This window comes from Habropoda laboriosa, unplaced genomic scaffold, assembly GCF_001263275.1.
Source record: "Habropoda laboriosa isolate 0110345459 unplaced genomic scaffold, ASM126327v1 scaffold28, whole genome shotgun sequence".
Lineage (NCBI taxonomy): Eukaryota > Metazoa > Arthropoda > Insecta > Hymenoptera > Apidae > Habropoda > Habropoda laboriosa.
Window position 1 is genome coordinate 2,545,191 of NW_017100174.1, and position 21,268 is coordinate 2,566,458.

The 21,268-nt window shown below is 41.5% G+C and overlaps 1 protein-coding gene across 1 annotated transcript in view; it reads left to right on the forward strand.

Annotated features, from left to right (window-relative positions):
- The window catches only part of LOC108578711 (paired box protein Pax-6-like), a 36,811-nt gene extending 26,976 nt beyond the window's left edge, over positions 1-9,835 (forward strand). Inside the window, 3 exon segments of the mRNA XM_017942089.1 lie at positions 1,898-2,124; positions 3,831-4,087; positions 9,573-9,835. Of these exon segments, the coding sequence (XP_017797578.1) occupies positions 1,898-2,124; positions 3,831-4,087; positions 9,573-9,661 (573 nt within the window). The 3' untranslated portion in view covers positions 9,662-9,835.
- Positions 9,836-21,268: the final 11,433 nt, after the last annotated feature.

Sequence of the window (21,268 nt, forward strand, 5' to 3'; positions counted from 1 at the left end):
CGCGCGCGCCGGTCTCGCTTATTGTTAGCGTCCTCAGGCGCATGGTAATTGAGAAAGTTGAGCTCATTGTTGGCTATCGAATTTTTATATCGTTATTCTCATTATCGCGCGAACGTTTAAGCGGCTGTTCGCGAACGGAACAACCAACGTAGTAATTGTCGGCTATTAATAAAAGCGCTCTCTCTCTCTCTCTTAAACTCTCGTTCAGAAGAGAAGAGACAGAGAGAGAGAGTGTTCGTTGCGTTTTTTTTCTCTGGTGCAGATGAGCCGAGGCAATCGAGCCGTTTCATAATTCAACGGTTCCAGCTTTGTTCCATTTTTCTCCCTCTCTCTCTCCCTTTTTCTCTTCTGGTTCTTTTTGGATAATTCCTCTTTTTATTAGTATAAAGGCGGTTGCGCACCGGGGCGAGCCTTTCGATGTGGAAGAATGTGACGGAAGCTTCAGAGGGAGAAATTACGATGTAATCTGCAGCGTGTTTCTGCCGCGAGTGCTTGAGTGATGAGGAGGAGGGGGAGTAGGGGGGATCAGATCGACATATCGAAGGGAGCGAGAATCCTCTTATCGCGACGAGGTATCTACGAAATCAGGAGATCCGTGGAAGCGCGACAAAGAACTTAAGCTCCGATTTGCTCTGCTCGAGGTTACCGGTTATTGTGCGGCCACCGACTTGGGAGCTCGCGCCTCGACATCTTCCCGTGAAATTACGGTTCGGAAAGTGATTTGGACGGTGTAATTGGTGGTATCGTTAGTGGTATTCAACTTTTGTAATATCGACAAATTATTCTTGCAACGTTGTATTGTGCATTGATCGTCTTTATCTACTGGGGGAGAACTTTCGTAGTTTTGTGTGATAATCTGTAGAGAGAATACGTTATACAACTTCGTCACGATTATTAACGCTGCTTCCTGTAAACTGTGTACACGTGAAGTACAGGACTGAGTGACACTGCCTTCAGAGTGGCAATTATGAGTTGAACTTTGCGATTAGGTTGCGTCTTTAGTAACGTTTCCTCGTACATTCTCACGGTGTACGGAGATTGTTAAGCGTTTTGTCTCGAACTTATGGGAGCAAGGTTCATTCAGTTAAACGCGACTGTTGGCAAGTTTACGACTGAATTTATATTCACTTCTGAATTCTAGCTGTGTTTAAAATTCCTATAAATTGATTGGAAAGGTTAGAAAGTTCTTTGAATCGAAGCGTTGTAGTGTTTTAAAAATCAAATCGAGCGGAAAGTTTCGAAAGCTTCAAGAATCAAACGACAGAACGATATCCTCCATTTCTAATCCTCCAACGCATCCTCGATTTATACACCCACTCTCCAAAAAGCCCTTCTCGAAAACCGCGTGAAACGATCCAAGTTAGAGAGCAAGAACTCCTGGAACCTACACGAACACACACACACACACACATCGCGTCAGAGAAACACCAGCTCTCGAGTAATTCAATTTCCCATCCGACAACTGCTCGATCGCAATTAACAGAACCGGCAGTAGACTCTCTTGCAAACTCGACTTCACGAGAGAAGTATTCGTGAAAAATTATCTAGATTTCACGGTGCCGCGTGGTTGGGCGGGGAGAATAGGTCGGTTGGAGAAAGAACGGGGCAGAGAAAGAAGACGCGGAGGAACGAACAACGAAGAAAGAGAAAGAACGAGCGAATGAGTTCGAGCGAGAGTGAGAGAGAGAATGGTTGAAAAATATATGGGTGGCTTTAAGGGAAGTGTGTATATAGAGTGGGGAAAAGAACGAGAAAGGAAGAGTGTTGAAGGTGGAGAATGGTGGGAAAAGGCGCGAGAGTGCGAGAGAGGATGGATAGGTGCGGATAATGCGAACACATCGCGCGCGGAGTGACGCCTCTTATCGTGACAAAAGCACCGTCATTGCGTCGGTTGCAGGTGTGGTTCAGTAATCGCAGGGCGAAGTGGCGTCGAGAGGAGAAATTACGGAACCAAAGGAGAGCAGCCGTCGATCAGGTAGTCGGTGGAGGCAGCAGCGGGGGCGGCAGCAGCACAGCGCCCCCAGCTGCGACACCCGCCACCCCACGGTTACCCTTAAATGCCGGATTCAACGCCATGTACTCGTCGATACCGCAGCCGATCGCTACGATGCCTGACACTTACAGGTAATCATTCTGTCACACACCCTCTCTTTAAACCCTTTTGTCTCGCGTTCCACCGTCGTCTACGTGGATATATGTATACAACAGGGGCGCCGCCGCCGCGCCCGCTGACTTCGTCGTTGTGGTGCTGGTACGAACACCCCGTGTGTATATGTTCATGCGAATCGAGTTCTCTTTAGCGATGTATTTTCGCGACGGGGGGAGTTACGAGGATGTTTGTAACGAGGCGGTGAATGGATCGTAAAGTTGGGAGGGGTGGTTTAGTTGAAGAGTTCGAATTGGAATTTAATTTTCAGTTTAGAGTGGGGAGAGGTTAAATTATGTCGAGGGTAATGAACGAAGTGGTATTTGTTAATGGTTTAAATGTTCATTTTGTTAGATATTTGGAAGCTTGGTAACGGGATTTGAATTTGGGAGAAGTTTCGGAATAATGTTTAGAGGTTAGGAAAATTTTTATAGCTTTTTCTTTTATCCTTGAATTTAATTTTCAATTTCAAGTGGAGGGATTGGAACGAAGTGATTTTGTTAACGGTTTAAATGTTCATTTTGTTAGATATTTGGAAGCTTGGTAACGGGATTTGAATTTGGGAGAAATTTCGGAATAATGTTTAGAGGTTAGGAAAATTTTTATAGCTTTTTCTTTTATCGTTGAATTTAATTTTCAATTTCAAGTGGGGGGATTGGAACGAAGTGATTATGTTAACGGTTTAAATGTTCATTTTGTTAGATATTTGGAAGCTTGGTAATGGGATTCGAATTTGGGAAAAAGTTTCGAAATAAAATGTTTAGAGGTTAGGAAAATTTTGCTGCTTCCTTTTTATTATTGAATTTAAGTTTTAATTTAGAGCGGGGGGATTAGAACGAAGTGATTTTGTTAATTTGTCAATTTGTGAAAAGTTTTGAAATAATGTTTACCGGTCAGGAAAATTTTGTGGCTTTTTTTTCTAGCGAATTTAACTTGCGTGAGATTGTTGAAATATCCCGTATAAATTGCGCCTTTTTTTGATAACGGTAACAATTTGATTTTTCCTTTTTTCTATACATCGTAGTGTATTGACAGTATTGCAGAGTGACTCGTTGTTTAAAGATTCGGCGATTGGACCGGGCTTTCGCATTGTTCGCAGAGATTACAGGATAAGAGATATATATCGAGTGCGTTGAATTTAAATTTCCCGCACAATCCCCGTGCACCGTGTACTTTTCGCGTTCGACATTTCACGTTTCATTGACCAAATTGTGTTAAACGAATATTCGACCTTGTCAACTTTAATCTCCTTAAAAGCTTTACATCCGAATGTTACTCCGAGTACAAAAACACCGACATTGTATAATCGACGTAACATTACATCGATATCGAATATTCTTCCCTATAATACTCAAACATACATTCATCAAACTACCATATATATAAAAAAAAGCCACAAAATTTCCAAAATCGATCCTGAAATTAAAAAAAAAAAAAAAAATCACTCGATACAAAACCTCCGTAGAAATTAACCTCCACTGTTCACAACTCCGTGTTACATCTACCACGTTAAAAATTAGCCCCCTCTAAATAGAGAACAGTGTCATTTTTCTTCAGTGTGTGTGAACCACCGAGAAAAATGATCGGGTGAGCAGCAGGAAAGATCTGCAGGAATCAGCGGGAGGGACAGATTGGCGAGGATATTTCCGGCTGACGCGGCTGGTCTGTTCTCCTCTGTTCACAGCTCGATGTCAAGCAGCTTGGGCGGGTCAATGGGTGGAAGCTGTCTTCAGCAACGCGCCGAGGGATATCCGGCGTACGTGTTCCACGAGCCTCTTCACTCGCTGACGCAGTCTTACTCCCACGCACACAGCACTGCTGCGCATTCGCAACCCCATCGTGGTATACCGACCTCTCATGGTGGAACCCCCACCACGCCCGGAGGGCAGCCAGCAGGACCAGGTGGTGCGCCCTACCAGCCGACGACCTCGACCGCGACTGGTGAGTTTCCGCTTAAAGGATTGTTTGTTTGTTCTTGTTGAATCTTCAAGGCCGTCTCCTACCGGTACCTGTTCTCTCTCTCTCTATCTCTGTGTCGACGCCGCCTGTCATCTCGACGCTTAGCGCTAATCAAGGTCGTCGACGACCGGATATAGAGGCGCCTCCTCTTCAGTCACTGTAACTCTTTTTCTGGAGATTACCTTGTAGCGGTGGTTGAACTGGAAGGAAGTAGATTAAGTGGATGAAGGGTGGTTCTTTGGTTGTTGGGTTAGATTTCAAAGGTTGGTTTTGGGTTTTTTTTTTTCTAATTTCAAGGGTTTGGAGATTTTTTTGGGGGTTTTTAGGTTCTTAGGGAAGCCGCTTCTCTGTTTAGTCACTGTAACTGGTTTTTTGGAGGTTATCTTTTAGCGACGATTGAACTGGAAGGAAGTAGATTAAGTGGACGAAGGGTAGCTCTTTGGTTCTTTACTTTTTATTTTTTTTTTCAATTTGAAGGGTTTGGAGATGTTTTTGGTTTTTCACGTTCTTAGAGGCGCCTCTTCTCTGTTTAGTCACTGTAACTGGTTTTCTGGAGGTTATCTTTTAGCGACGATTGAACTGGAAGGAAGTAGATTAAGTGGACGAAGGGTGGCTCTTTGGTTCTTTGGATTTTTCTTTTTTTTTTTTTTTAAATTTGAAGAAGGGTTGGGAGATTTTTTGAGGTCTTCCACGTTTTCTAGTCGCTGTAACTTTTTTCCTAGAGGTTATTGAACTGGAAGAAACTATAATAGATGAAGTAGATAAAGGGTGGTTCTTTGAATTTTTTTTTTAATTTGAAGAAGGATTTGGAGATTTCTTTGGATTTTCCACATTCTTGGAGGCGCCTCCTCTCTAGTCACTGCTTTTGTACCGGTTGTTCAACTGGAAGAAAGTAGATTAAGTGGCCGAAGGGTGACTCTGGTTGTTGGTTCAACGTGTTTCAAGAGACGGTTTTAGGTTATCCTTTGTTTCCTAATTTGAAGGAGGGCTTCGAAGATTCTTATGTGTTCTCATATTCTCCAGTTATGATTTCTGGTGTTTGAGAGGGGTGTTTTGATGTTCGATCGAATTGTTAGCGAAGCAGTTAATGTTTGATTGATCTGTTAGGTAGTTGAAGGTTATGGTCGACGACGAACGGTCTGTACGGACAGATGGTTACCTAACTGGTTTATGGGTAAACTGAATTGGATACTTAAGATCGTCGAGGGGGTAGATCGAGCTTTACAACGTTTAGCCACTCGATTACTTTATCTTGTTTTCTTTGTTGTGTGCTTGCTGGTCCGAAAGAATTGCTTCCATGTAAAAAGTGGTTTTCAATCATCGATATCACTTAATCGTAAAATAGAATCGTACAACTATTTCCTGACTCTTCTTATACCACTCGAAAATGAAAATAAAATATACTTTCACGAAATAATAATCGTTTTAACTTCGAAGTTATGCCACTCAAAAATGAAAATAAAATATACCTTCACGAAATAATGAATGTCATTTTAACTTCGAAATTATACCAAAAAATACTCGTTTAACATCACACACATATTCCAGTGAAATTTAACAAACTTTTCATTCCTCTTTTTAATAAAAAAAAAAAAACAAAAAATTGCTAAATATAATTTTCCATTTGCCAAAAAAAAAGAAATCTAAAAAATTAAATTCTGATGTTCCTCAAATTTTCGAGTTCGACAATGGATAGAGTTCCTCGAAACGGAAGTGGCGAACCGTCAGAATGTAGAAGACAGGCGGGGGTGGATAAGGGGAGAGCAGGGAAATTTCGATTCGCATCGCGTGCTCGCGGCACTCGACGCGTGTCGTTTGCGGAACACGGGTTCGCGTTGAAACGTGCTCATTCTGTACCATTGAAACTCCTGGTTGATTACGCACACTCGAGAATTCTGAGCGCGCGACCGCGACCAAACGACGAAAAAGGATAAGCACCGCGCGTCACCGCGAGAACTAGTTACCGCCGGCGAGCGGCACAAGTGGAAAATACGTTTAATGGGCGCAAGGAAGTTTGTTCCGGCGGAGATGCGGCTGAAACGTACACGATTGACGCGGAAAAAGCTGAAATAAATTTTCGCGCGCTTTTCCCATGACGCGCACCTTTCTATCTTTCTTTTTCCCCCTTTTTTTTTTCTCTCGTTTCAACAGAGTTGTTCAGTTGTGTGTTTGACTGTGCTTTATACAGTAACCGAACACCGTGTTTCTTTTGCTACCGTGTTTCAGCGACAAGTTCAGTTTCGACGTTCAGTTTAATTTGCGAAATTTCGTTTTTCTAAATAACTCTAGTACGTTGTAAAACTACATTTCACAATCTAGCTTACAACGATCACGTAACATTTAATCGAAAGTAAAGGAAACTTCTTATTTTCCACGTTAGAAGGCTTCCAGTGTCACACAGTCAAACTCACGAGGCTAATACTTCTCACAAACTGACAATCCGTTTCGCCAAAGTCGAAGACAAACAAAATCGCCCCTCATAAAAATCCCCACTTACCAGAACAACAATTGGAAATTTGTCCCTATCGGTGCACAGCCTGCGTGTCGAGAGGAAAATAAAGCGTCAGGGATTACCAAGGAACCTCTTCACACGCAATCTACATAGCGGCTGTTCCTCGCGAAGGATGGTACCAAGAGGGTTGTAGTATCATCACGCCAGACAAAGAAGAAACGAGAGGAAACTGAGCGTTGGTCGAGACACACGGTACAGCCAGCACGTGGCTCGTTCGTCCACGGAATTGTAAAAGGATTTTAAAACAAATCTCGCATGGCGCCCAGCGGGCTGAATCGAAGAACGGGATGTTCGGTGGTTTTCCACCTCCTCCTCTTCGACCGCTTCTCTCTCTCTCTCTCGACAACGTGGCCGCTGAATTTTCCATTTTCCCCGATTCTCACTTTCCCTCCGTACGCCCTCTTTCTTTCTTCTTCGACTTTCTCCTCCCGACCAACCAGAGCCACCCCAACCTCTTCTTTCTCGTTTAGCGAAAACTGTGCGGAGGTTCGACCCTCCTCTCCTGCTGGTCCCCGTCTCTCCCTCTCTATCCCTCGCCGTTATACCCTCCTTTCTTGCTCCTTTCCATCCAGTCAGCCCTGTTTCTATCTCGCCCTACGGTTTGCACGCTCTCTCTGTCGCGGCTCTTCCTCTCTTCAGGGTATACAGGGGGGCGAACAGAGGATGTGGATGGGTTGGGTCTCGCCTCGGCTGGGCGAGCGCTCAATAACGTGCGAACCCAAAGGGGAGGAAATACGGGGGTGCGCGGCATACCTACAGGAATGGAGTGGAACGCCGTAGAATGGTGGAATACTGCGGAACACGCGGCTGCCTTCCTCTTTGCCTCTCTCTTTCGCTCTCTTTCTTTCTATCTATCTCTGTACGTTCGCTCGTTCTTCTCTACCTCTTCGTACCTACTGTATAGAGGACGATGATGGTTCAGGTTGTTTCTCTCTACGCTTGTGTCGCTTCCCTCTGTTCCTCGTTCGCGCTTCTTACGTGCGGAACGAGCCGCAACTTATCCATCATAATCGTTTTACGTGCATGAGCGCCGGGGACTTTCACTGCGCTCTCTTGTTACCGCTGCAGCCCTCAGTGTGACGATACCTGGTGTCCCGTCGTTGATTTCAATGCTAAATACTAATGCGGCTTGCTTTCTCATGTGTCGCTCTTTTTTTTTTCTGTTGGTTCCGTTTGCTTGGCGAGTGTTTTTCTGTTGGGTATTTTTTTGCTTCGTTTGAGGAAGATTGTGAATTTTTCTTTATGGATGCGTGAAATGTGTGGATATTCGGGGGGTGGAATTGTCTGAAGAAGATTGGACATTGTGGAAATATTGAATTGGGCTACGTTTGGAGATACTGAAAGAGGTTAGGTATTTTTAGTAAAATTTCTATTGCAAATAGATAGGATCGGTTAATCGGTAGAGTAAATTAGTCGGGAAGGAAGTTGAAAATCTTGTTGCTACATTTGTCATTTTTCACACGTGTATATTTCGTTACCGGCGAGTTTCACTTTTTAGCAATTGTTCAAGACAATTCGAAAAAGTGGCTGGTTTAATTCGCGTGAAATAAACGCGACGCTCTGACGTGCAATTAACGCGATAGTGTCGTAACAGGAGTGTAGCAAAGGAAACCCCGTCTACGGTAGAAGCGGCGAAGTGTTGAACAGTATAATGGGATTTATCCCTCGGTAGCTTTAAACAATAGACTTACACCTTCTACTTTATCACTAATTGAAGCGTAACGCCCCGAATGTGAAAGTAAAGAACATCTCATTCTTACAATTAGCCCAACCAGTGTATCCAACAAGGTATTTGATTTATCCAGGAAACATTCTCGTATACATTCTGCGATACAAATACTTCAGTATTAAATAGAAATTGAAGATTCGCGATACAAATTATGTTTCATATTTGATTTTTAATAATTCGCTATCGCTATTCTGTTAAATCATCAGCCACTATTGGACAAAGTAATAACTAATAGTTACATTCTTTAAAGTTTCATCCACTAATTATGGCGATTAAAGTCACAGTGAGTGGTGTGACATTTCCGAAAATTTGGATCTGACATGCGAAACTGTTAGAAAGGCAAATGAAGTGAGTTATAATTGGGACAGGTTTTCTGGTAACGTTGAATATTATTTGAATATTTTTAATAACATTCTCTGTTTCTCGAAATAAGGAAATTGTGACTTGCCCCCTCAATTGTAAGAGCATATCTGTTCACAATTCATCTAATATAAAGCATCTTGTCAATTCCATTTCCATCACCAGCAATAGTATCTACTGTTTGGCCACTTCTCTATTCGACATATCGGTAGCGAACGTGTTAAATAAAAGGTACACAAACACTTTTCTGTACAATAAAGAAAACAGTAACTCAACGGTGCGATCTATCTCAAACTGATAAATCGATCAGTATCCTTAAGATACTATTTTATAATTACAGTCAACTCTCCTATAACACAGTTAATTCGTTCCGTGTTGTATCGAAGACGTGTTGAGCGAAACCATGAACCAATAGAAATTAGGAGAACGCGTTTCGTGTTTTCGTGTTGAGAACTGGTGAAAGTCAGATATTCTTTAAAATTCAACAGTATAAAAATACATACTCGAAACATTCGTGCTATGTGAGAATTTGCCAAGTTTACGAAGCCGTGCTGCATGGAAACCATTTAACCCTTTGCCACCCCTCGCAATTTTTAATACGACCTACCAGAAACTCTGAATCACTTTTCCATTTTTACAATGGAAGATACTTTGTAGGCGTTCAATTTTTCTTAGAAATATATCTTACAATGTCGCCGCAGCAGCGGCAACGGAGGGCAAAGGGTTAAAAAAATCTCGTGTTATAGAAGGATTAACTGTAGTATCCACAAGATCGTATACGATGTTTACAACAATAAAACAACAAAACAAGACACTCGGTGTACAGTCTAAAATATGAAAGAAATCTTGTTCGAAATCTGTTTCAGGCGTGATATCAGCGGGTGTCTCGGTTCCCGTGCAGATCCCATCGCAAACACCAGACCTGACCGGCAACTATTGGCCGAGGCTCCAGTGATCCCAGCTCTTCGGGTTCCCGCCCGCGAGCTTGCTCGTTGGCCAGGAGAGCCCGCCGCCACCGACAGCCACCCCTGGTGCTGTTTCCCGGCCGCTGCTAGCGTCCCTTGGGATACCGACGCAACCGGCGCCTCATCAGCCCTCGAACACACCGGCTACCACTCCCGTGCACACCTCCGACACCAGTGAGTGAACCGATCAATCTCTCCGAACGCTCTCTCTAAGAGACGGTGTTCGCCATACCTGACACTCGAGCACACGGTTCGTTCGCGTTGGACGAATCACCGACCTCGATCACTGCGTTCACCGCGATCCAACCCGCCATCATGGCTCCCGACCACCGAGGAGGAGACGTTAGACCGTTGATTACTAAATAAAGACACGCGATTTCGAGACGGAAGTCAGCGTCAGTGGTGTCCTTAAAATTGTCCCTTCATTCGATAAATCCTGGTTCTTAACGTTAGAATTTCCGCGAATCTTGTCTTGGACGCAGAGACAGATTAATCAGTTACATTAGCTCAACGTTTGCTTCAGTAGTACAATTTTGATATCTGCAGGTTTTCGAATAAAAGAAGATCGATCCTTTGTAGATCGTTTACTTAATATTTACGCTGTTCCTGTTTTTTATGGCAGAGCGCAAAGAATAAATTCGAGCAACGAAATATTTCACGTGAAAATTATATTTGACAGAATGACGAATTTTCGGCAACAAACACGTTTCACTTTAGCGTTCTTAGAACTGCTGTGCAGACAGACCCACTTGAATAGCAAAAGGGTTAAACGAGTCGATTCTGGAAACCTGTTAAGAGTGCGGCGCAACAGGAGCTTTAAAATGAGAATAAAAGGTTAACGAGTCCGCTTTAATTCGATTAATTACTCGTTGGAGACCTGCCAAATCTCGGGCAACCAAGCGGACACTGCTGATCGCTACTTTTGGTCACCGGGAAACAAGAACATACCTACACAACGTGTCAGAATTTGCGATCAATCACACTTTCAAACGAAACGTACGCGTGTGATCTGTTCACGCATGTTCAACAACACACGAATCAAGCTTCCCTTAATTTCGTCGTTCTTCTCCGATTAAAATAACTAATCGCAAATTCTCCACGTTTCACCTGCGACGTTTAATCATTATCGCGACACCGTCGAATCAACGTCTCCGTTAACAGAAGTGTGTTCAACAACGATTCAATTGTAGCGTCGAGAAAAAACAAATGGTCGATTGTCGCGCGAACGCAAACTATCGAGGTTCTCCAGGCCGAAGATGAATAAATCGGCTATTCTTCGATTCGCGTTTAATCTAGAGATCGTAGACGTATACGCATGATCCGGGTCACGCAGGGTATATTATCCATCTACTCACGACAGTGTACAAATCCACGCATAGGCGTAGAACACGTTCGTTAGACGATCCAACGTGGGAAGCTTACGGTTCGATTATCTCCAACAATCCAGAGAGAAACACCGATAAAAAAAAAGTAAACTGGACAACTTGACCAATATAAATATAAATTTTAACGTAAACAAAGCTCTATTCTTGAGAAATTCTAATCGAACGTTTCGTTCAACTCCTTTTTTTTTCCCACTTGTTTTTCGTTTCGCGTGAATTTCTAACGTCACCAGAATGTCCCCAACTTTTTCAATTATTACCGGAACTTTCAGGATACCCTTCTTGATACGTCGATCGTCTGGTCGCAACGCGGTTTATCGAATTTTTCACGCGTATACATGCCACGGTGTACGCATGACAGCCGCGCGAATCGCGTGGAAATTTCGAGGGATCCGAAGACACACGGGGAGGGGGCGGGCACCCGCTGCAAATATTCTCGCGAGACTTTGGGGTGGCTCTGGCCAGACTGGCTGCCTTTTATAAGGGTGGGAGAGAGTGCGGGGGATTGATAGCTTGCCTCTCGAGGGTGGCTTTTTTCACCCGAACCGGCCATCACGCTCGCCCGCAGATATGGCGTCGGCAGACAACGCTCTTTCCAGCCAGAAAACTTGCGAGAGAAAAGTGGCCGCCATGATCGAACTTCTTCTTCTTCCACCCACGACTTTTCTTTCTCCCGTCGAAAATTCTTCGCGATTCTTCCAAAGTATTTACCACCGGATGGAATTTTTTTTTCTTTTTGTTAATTCACGGAGGGAAAAAAGTTGGTTCATTTCGTTCGAGAAGTTTTCCTTCGACAGTTTCGATATTTTTCGATTATTTTCCGAAGGTTTTTTTTGTAATACGTTTGTGAAATTTTTCGAGGAGTTTAGAATTGACGGTGTAAATTTGAATTTGATTGTTGAGTTTTGGCTGCTGTTGTTAATACTTCTAAAGGTGAATTTTTGTGTGACCAGTGCACGATTGACGAATTAGATTTATATCGATGCAGGTAGAAGTGAGAAAGTTATAAATGATAATACTTATCAGTGTAGAGTTTCCTTTTGGAAAGTTGCTAACGGGTCATTTTTGACCCGGTCGGTCTTTCTTGTATTAGTAGAAACTTTCTACAAAGTGTGAAGGTGTTCGAATAAAGATTCGTTTAATTTCTGTGTAAATTTCGAAGAAAGTAATTTAAAACAATTTTACATTAGAATTAATGGTGTATCGTGAAATATATATGTATCTTTCGTTTCTCACAAGTTTTATACATCTTACACTCCCATTTAACCCTTTCATTTCTATTGGCGCTTAATGAAAATTTCGGTGCACTTCCTCTTAATTTTAATTTTTAATTCTATCCTTTACGTCCACTTTAATTTCGCCAGCCGTGGTTCAAAATCCACACACACACGCAAAGTTGAGAATATAAAACTGAAGACTACAGCGTTTCTTTTCACCCTCCAAAAATTCTGTTCTCCGTTAAATACACGAAACCGTGTATTTGTGATAAATCTGAGCCACACAGCTAATAACACGATGGATCGTATGACGAACGTGGTTCAGAGCCGCGGCCAAGAACGCACTTCCCGCAGGATCTGTTGGAAAAAACCAGGTCCTCGCGTAATCCCGTTAAGAGTCGAGAACGCCTCTTTCTCGCAGACTTTACGAAGGGTTCAAGGATACAGCGTAGCATTTAGACTCTCTCCTCCGGTTAGTTGAACAAGAAAAACGTGTTTCTCAAACCGCTCCTCCGCATCTCCAATCTCTCCCTCTCTTTCTCTCTCTCCCTCTGTCAAGTTTCCTTCTTAAAAAAAAAAAGGACACTCGAATCGTCGAAAACGTAGAGAAAGGGAGAGAAAGAAGGAGAGCCACGTTGTATATTTCCATTCCTCTTGGTCCAAGTCCCGCGCGATTCTAGATTAAGACAATCCAATCCGTAGCTGATAACGAGACAAGGATTTACTCGATCGAAATAATTAAAGCGACGAATATACCTTAGGCGAACGTGAAAAAAACGTACTTTTACCTGGCTACCGTGTATATTACATCGAGTTTTAACGCGAGAATCTCGCGCGTGTTTCGCTAGCAACAAAACACGACGGAAGCGCGCGGCGTGTTTCAACGGAGTATAAAATGTCGTTTGGAGTCGAGGAAGAACATAAATTACAGACAGCTTCGTCGTCTGTGTGTCGCGAGAGCTGAAATTTCTCGAGAAGCGAAGAAACAAAAATAGAAGAAACAGGTAAAGTTTCTGCTGGTCCTGCTGCGTCAAAATTCTTCTTTCTCCACCCTCGGTCCATCTTCTTCAGCGGACCAGCAAAGCAACAGCTCTCCTGTTGTATACTCGCGATCGAAGCGCACGTTCCATTCTCGTCGATCTTCTGTATAAAGACGGTTGTAAAATAGCATTTGTTACTCTTCTTAGCTTGTAATGTAAATTAGAGAGGAAAAAAGGAATCGTGCGACAACACACACACACTACACTCTGTATATAATACGTTTTTAGATAAGCGAGAGACGGTCGTTTTATGGGTACCGTTCGAGAAGCGTGTACCATTTTCATAGTACACACAGTACGGTGACACGCCACATGTACACACGCATACACACATACAAATGGAATTTGTTCGCCACGTGTATTCGATGTTCTCCCTTTAAAACGGAAACTGATGGCCACGACCAGCCACGTGGGTCGTTTTTTCGTCTCAAGCAAGAGACCGGAAATGAAGAGGTGGCTGGTTGTCCGCCATTGGCGTTCGAAAACGCGCCAACCGAGCCTACACGTTTATCATTCGCTCATTGTTTCCGCACACACATGCACACATACCACACACTGTTCATGCTTCACGATGCAGGGTCTTGGAACGGATCTCGTAAAGACACACGTCACAACGAAAGCTTGCGATTATGTCACGGGGACGGTGGGACACGATGAGACTTTCTCGGGGTTGAATTCGTCAGGTCGATTTATTGCGCCGTTCTTTTTTTTTTTTTTTTTTTTTTACGGTCGACTGATGGATACCCTTTTTGTTTCGCCTCAAGAGGGAATTGCTTTTTATTTTCTTTTATTGTACTGAAACTAAAGATTCGCGAAAATTGCGAGTGTGATTTTTATTTTCTCTTTTTCGTTGAAATTTCGACGATTGTGTTTTAGTTGAAATTTTTAGCGACAGTTTTTAGATAATTTTCCGAGATACTTTACGGGTTTTTCAATTTCAAACGAGTAGTGGTTTTTTAATACCGCTGAATGCAAATTGTGAGATCAGGTACTATGGAGATTTTATTTGTCGTTTTTTCAATTACTCGAGCAATTGGAGGAAATACAGTTTTACCTCTTCTCCGACGTGTGTTTTGCTTTCGTAGAAGGATCATGTCGACGTGACGTTGAAAGTGCACTTCTTGAAGCAATCTTGACAGCCAAGGTAATTCCTCCACATACTCTATTGGAAAGATCTCTCGAGCTTTCACAGTCTTTTCTCTCTTGCAAATAAACGTCTCGCGATTCTTGGCCACTTTCGAACGAACTACGATGGCCCGCCATCCGTTTCACATTTGTACGAGAGTACGCTTTGATTGTTAGATACAGAAATAAGCGATATTTTCAGTAGAATTCTCCGTGTCACTTTTTTAACCTGTTGACTAAGGAGAAGACGGGTTAACTCCTAATTTTTTAACAACGAATCAAACTCGTGGCGCACATTTTGGTCAAGATACAGTTACACATCAGTAAGAAAAATTAATTTCAATTCTAAATTTACTTCGAATTTAAAACACCATCTTCTTACTTCTAACACAATAGTTTGCGTACCGTGAGATCGTTCATTTTCAATTGTACCGCTATCCTTGTGTTAAATATAAAACACACGATATTGACATTTGCAAGAACCATACCGAAGCAATCGATTTTCAATAATAAACTAGGAAGATTCAATTTCTGTTCGAAACGTGTTACCCGAGTTAACAGGTTAAATATAAAAAAATTCACCTTCGTCGTCGAATTTTCACAATATACGCAATTCCTATCTAAAACACAACAGTCGTACTCGACCAATTTTTTCTTTTCTATTACAAAAGAATCGACAAATTTTTTCGCTCGAAAGAGAGAGAGGAAAGGAAAAAAGATCGACCATTTCCACGCGAAACTTGAATCGAGTCTCGCTACTACAGGCCAGTGGACTTTTCCGCGAAAATGAGCTTCCCCCGCTAGAAAATACAAAGCACACACACACTTAACAAAAAGTATCGCGAAAGTGTGAAAATTACGGTACAGGGTAATTTGATATATATTCACTACCTCAGAGACAAGGCTTTCTTTCACGCGATGTAACATTTCTAATTAATCGCATTAGCGGTTCGAAGGGAAAGTCCCCGTGCCGGAAGTGGAGAAAGCACGCGCAAGCGCGACCGCGAGGGAAAAACACTCGAGAGAATTTTACACGCGCGTGTCCTCTTTCCGCTTGTCTCGTCTGTTTCACGTGATCAATTCATCCCCGTGTCTCGTAAAACACACGTCCTTCTTCCTCGTTCTTTCGTATTTCGAACAGGGAGAAAAGAGGTCCTCGAGCGACTCGTCGTTCGCCATCTTGTCGGTAGCCGATTCAGACTGGCTCCTCTTCTCGATCGCTAATTCGTACCTGACGCGAGAAAACGCGGTTTTAAAAGTCCACCAACCCTCTCGACGAGTCTTTGTATACCAATTAACCCTTTGCACTATATACAATTGTTCTCTCGGGTTTGTGTTCGCATCTCTCAACTCTGATTTCGCTTCTTCTTCACTCGCGTAACGTCGTCTCTTGTGACCCGTAAAAATTGGAACTTCGAGAATCGAGTTTACTCGTAAGTTACGTGAAATGATTCAATCGTAGAAATCTAGCGCTCGAAATTTTTCTCTATTTTTTTTCTTTATCAACGAAATATTTCTTTGTAAAATAGGAACGCAATAAGAGTCCGCAGATTTGTACGTCGATCTCTGACACGCTTCACTTTCGAATTGCACCTACACATCACCGAAGAAGATCGCGAAAATCAAGCGTGTGACGAAAAAGTGTAACTCGATGAAAATTAACCCTTTCGTTGCTGTTTCTTTTTCGAGCCGAAGCAACAATTCTCCGGCTTGCGATGAAATCTCCGAAAGGTTTCAAGAAAACTGTGAAAACCAATGTTTGTCACGTTGATTAACCCTCGGACAGTGGATAGTCGCGCGCACGGCGGAAGCCGGGTCAAATGTGACCCGAACCATCGTTCGTACGCGACCGAAATCACAAATTTTCCGTTTTACTTTACCAAGCGTTATATATCGTTTAAAATTGCACAAATATATTCCGATTAGAGTAACGAACATATTTATAATAATAAGAAAAGAAAAGGAGAGCCCGTGATTGTGTATCGGTGAACGCTGCCCGGTTGTGAGAAACAATGGGAGATTTAAAAGTCCGGATCCGCCGTTCGAAGGTTAAAAATCGTGTCACAGTACAAAGGACTAATTTGTTTTCGTGATCAGTCGAGATATATATATATCATGCACCATCGAGATTCGCCCGTTCCAAGACACTTTGGACCACAATTTCGTTCCCTCCGCCAAAGCATACTTACCTATTTACCACAACCAGAGCCATGCATATATGAGTGTTACGCAACAAGCATCCGTTTAATTAGACTTCGATCTTCACCCTCTTTCGAGAGAAAGGAGGCAAAACACTGTCGCCTGTTATCGTCGAGAACGTCTCGCGCCGAGGTTCTCTCTCTATCTCTCTCTTTCTCTGTCTCAGTGGGTGACGAGCTAATAACGATTTGTCAGCAGTCAGTAGGGTAATTAACACGATCTCGCGGCGTCGTATTACGGATATACGAACGAAATACGCGTTCGATGTCTCCGACGACGCAAACAGCAGCAGCAGCAGCTGGTGTACCGCAATTCGTTTGAACGTTTTCTTACGGCGAACGGGGATTGTACTGTACATTAGTAAATTTATATTTTTGGATGAAAAAAAAACGAGAAAAAAACAAACAAACAAACACGCGAAAACAAAGAAACAAACCACCACGGAGCGCGGCGGCTTGCGCGCGAAAAACAGTGAAATGAGAAAGGAAAAAGCGCCGCGGTAAAAGAAAAATTACGCCGCCAATTCTTTTCTTCGTTCTCCACGATCGAGAGCCTCGGTTTTCGAGGTTTGTACACTTCGTTCGGACTTGCACGAACCACTTCCGCGTTTTACGATACGATGGGCAACCAACGGTGTTCTCGATGTTCAGTTTTTTTTTTTTTTTTTTTTTTTTTTTTTTTTTTTTTCCTTTTTGGAGAAACGATTTTCCTCTTTATTTTTAATACTTGAATTACACGGTGTAAACAATTCGTCGTCATCTTTGGTCCGGTTTTGGAACCTTGTTTAATCTAAGAAGAGCCTTGAATCGGTAGCTTTTCTTTTTTTTGTTTTTTCAAATTCTGAGGTGATCGAGGAATATTTACGCCTCGTCGAGTGAAAACACGGTGAAATTCGAAGGAAATTAGCACGAGGACGCCGTTAGAGAGCGAGTTTAGATAGAAAATGGCTGCGTTGAACGCTACACACGGGGGTGGCTTTACTTTTCAAACAGCCGCGGATTCGTTCGTCGAACAGTTTTTCGCCGAAGAGAAAGCAGAAGTTGTCCGACGAATGATACGTTACGTTCGTATTATCATTCTCGAAAAATAGAGTCACCTCCTCTGTCCCGTAAGAATGTTGAAAAACTCGCGTTCCGACGCTTCGAACGGAATGGATTCTCCGTTTGTTTCAATAAATCTGATATTTTGCAAACCGCGAAGAAACTTTATCTCGTTTAAAGAGACGTTGAAAATTACACCTCGGCACACCGGTTTCGCGACGATATGGGAATTCTTTGTAAATAGAGAGGAGCCATGTTTCAATTTTTCTTTTCTTTTTCTTCTCTTTTTCTTTTTCTAGGACTTCATAGATCGATGAAGCCCTGACGCGGAAGTGGTCTCATGCAGTTTTCTTATTATGTGTAATAATAATACTGATAACAAATACACAGTGTACGAGTATTAACAAATTTATTAATGAAAATAATATATTATTGCGACAGTAATCTACGTAAGTGTTGTGAATAATGGAGATAATATTGTTGCTGTGATTACCTTTAAGATTGTAAGTAGTAGGATATAGAAAACCACTGTTAGGTGTCACTGTCTCGATTCAATAAATGTTATTTCATTTTAATGACAACGCAAAAGTAATCTGCATTCGTTCGTAACACTGTTACCTTTTACTACTTCTCCTTTCAGCCTATTCCGTCTCTCTCTCTCTCTCTCTCTCTGTCATTTTCGTATGATCAATTATATTCTTGTTCCGTACGGAACAACGGTTCCCAAAAAAACCATAAACCGGCCCTGACCGAGCCTCGAAGCTGAGGATTATCAGGACCGTCAGACAAGCGTACCCCCGTAAAACGTTTACCGAACTTAGCACATTTTTACTATCCATTGTACCAATTTTCTAATTAGCACACTAGTCTTTTCCTTCTCTGATGTCCGATTTCCTCTCCCACTGCGATTTTCCCTACGTTTACCCTTTCCCTGTCCTCTTGCAAATATCCTAAGACCAATCACCGAATTTCCATCGTTTCAATATTCTACCTCCAGATTTTAACTCCGCCTACACCAACTCTCATTTCCCTGTACTCCTCCAATTTGTCAGTCAGTCTTCCTCCGAACACCAAACGATACACTCAAAAAACGATCAGCCGAGTCTGTTCTTGCAGTTTACCAGCAAATTAAATAAATTTGTACTCCCGGATTCTCGTTAGTTCTCAATATACCACATTCTATTCGTCGTGATTCAAGTCCCGTATCCGTGGACCGATACGACACCACAATTCCATTTGGGTAAAAATCGTATAACACGAACACTGTGTGAACAATTACTTGAAGAGGGAAAGAAATATCTGACTTTTAACCGTAACACAGTGTGCTGGCCTCGTTTAACTCTTTGGGGCATAGTGGGGTAAGAAGTGTCCCACCTTTCTAGTACTTACATATGCACAGTAGGATGTTTTTCATGTGGTGAGATTACTTATGTCCCACCTAATAATTAATTATCTCGACATTTTTCTTTAAGCTTTAGTTTTATGTCGTAATTCATACCTGCTTCGTCACATTTTTTTAAAACAAAATTCCTGCGCAACTGGAGTCGGTTTTTGTCTTAAGATTCTGTGCTTCAAAGAGTTAAATGGAAACGCTCACGAATATCTTGCAGATCGTTTTAAGATATGAACAAAATTGTTATTACGAATATTGTTTGGTACGAAGAGGGGGGTATTGTGTAGTGTAAATAGTTTCTTTTTTCTTTGTGTATGAATTTGGTAGAGGAGATTTCGAAATTAGCTTCATTTTCTTTCTTTTTACAAATGAGATACTGTAGATTTTTCAGGAACTGTTTATTGAACTATTTGTTCGTCTGCTGTGTTTTAAAACTTTCTACTACGTTGAACGACCCTATGCGGCACACCGTTTACTCGTCTTAACAAACGTTATCGTATTACGAACAAAGGTGTACAGTATTCCATGGAAAAATGAAAAAACGAATCGACTTTGAAATCTTCTCTACCATTCCACACGCGCGCAAAGAAGGGAAAAACTATTTAAACTACACGACACATCTCTCCGTATCGGAAAAATTTTCGCCATACCTTATTTCCCATTCAAATTTCAACACGCCGTATATAAAATATTTCAGCATCCTACATATATAAAAAGTACGAAGTAAAAAAAAATGTGAATAAGATTTATACAGGAATCACTTCTATTGTACTGTAGTATGCGAAATGTTTACGTTTATAAATGGGCTGAAGCACGTGCAATAAATAACTGCAGATCGCCGAAAGCATAACCACAAAAAGTGAGAGTACGAATATGTCTGAAAGCATAATACATTATTTTCTCATTAGACCTTGTATATCCAATAATCATGTACGTCACAGTGAAGTTATAATAAAGTACCAGATGATAATAACTAGAAAGGAACGTTGTTAATTATTGAATGATTGCTGATCGCACAGTGCTGTAATCACTTAGAATTTTATACCGAACAGTAGAACACTAATTTTTTTTTTTATACAGATGTACACTACCGTGCCATAAGTATTAGGACACCCTGTGAAACGGAATAAGTTTTTTAAAAATTGAGCCAAACGACTCGAGTTTTCTTTTTTTGAGAAGTTAAAAAGATTAGTTCACTAGGTGACGTGTATAAAAAATTTTTCTAGGCTTGTGATGAAAATTTAAAACATACGTTTTGTAGATCTGTGTCAATTATATACGTGCTGAAAATTTCATCGAAATTGGTTAACCCTTTCGCTACGACGGGTGACTATGGTTCGTATTTAAACTGGGCTTAAAACATTAAAATATTAATTTTAATGTATAATTAAGTATATCGAGGATCTTTAATTTGCGAATAAAGATTGACTCGATCGACTGCAGAGAAAAAAAAAAAAACGTTTGTTGATATAAATGTAATACAAAACAACGGAGGCGAAAACCCGAGTGAAAAACAGGTACTCAGTTCGGGGTTGTCGCCACAACTGCTTAACACATTAAGGACCGCTAAGAAATCTATAAGACATACGCCTAGGACCGCGCACGTTTTTGGGCAAGCTTGCACGTTACTAAAATCCTCATTACTTTTTTATTTACGAAGCAATTTTTGCGAAACTTTCAGAAATTGTAAAATAGGATGCATCTTAGGTATTATTGAAAAAAAATTATGTTTTTTAATAATTATCATAACTTTTTTACTTAAAAAATAAATTTTTACGAAATTTTTAGAAATTGTAAAATAGGATGTATTTTAGGCAATTATTAAAAAAAATTGGTTTTTAATAATTATCATAAAATTTTATTTAAAAATCAATTTTACCAAAGTTTCTAGTACTTTTTTAAAGTATGATATTGCGTGAAAGATTTTTCTCTATGAAGAGGAACCATACAAAATTTACATATATATATCTTGATTCGCTTCGAAGACGAAGACTATTCGAATCACCAAAATGCAATGCAACGTGTCGAATTTTCTCTGAGACTAAGCTGTTTTTATTTCGGGTTCGTGCATTTATACAGTCTTTCATAGCTTGACCTGTACGGTTTCCACCAATGGGATTGATCTCTTCGGTGTGGATGAGACGAAAACGGTTAATACATTGACTATTGATGTAAACACTTAAATGGACAAAGTAGATACA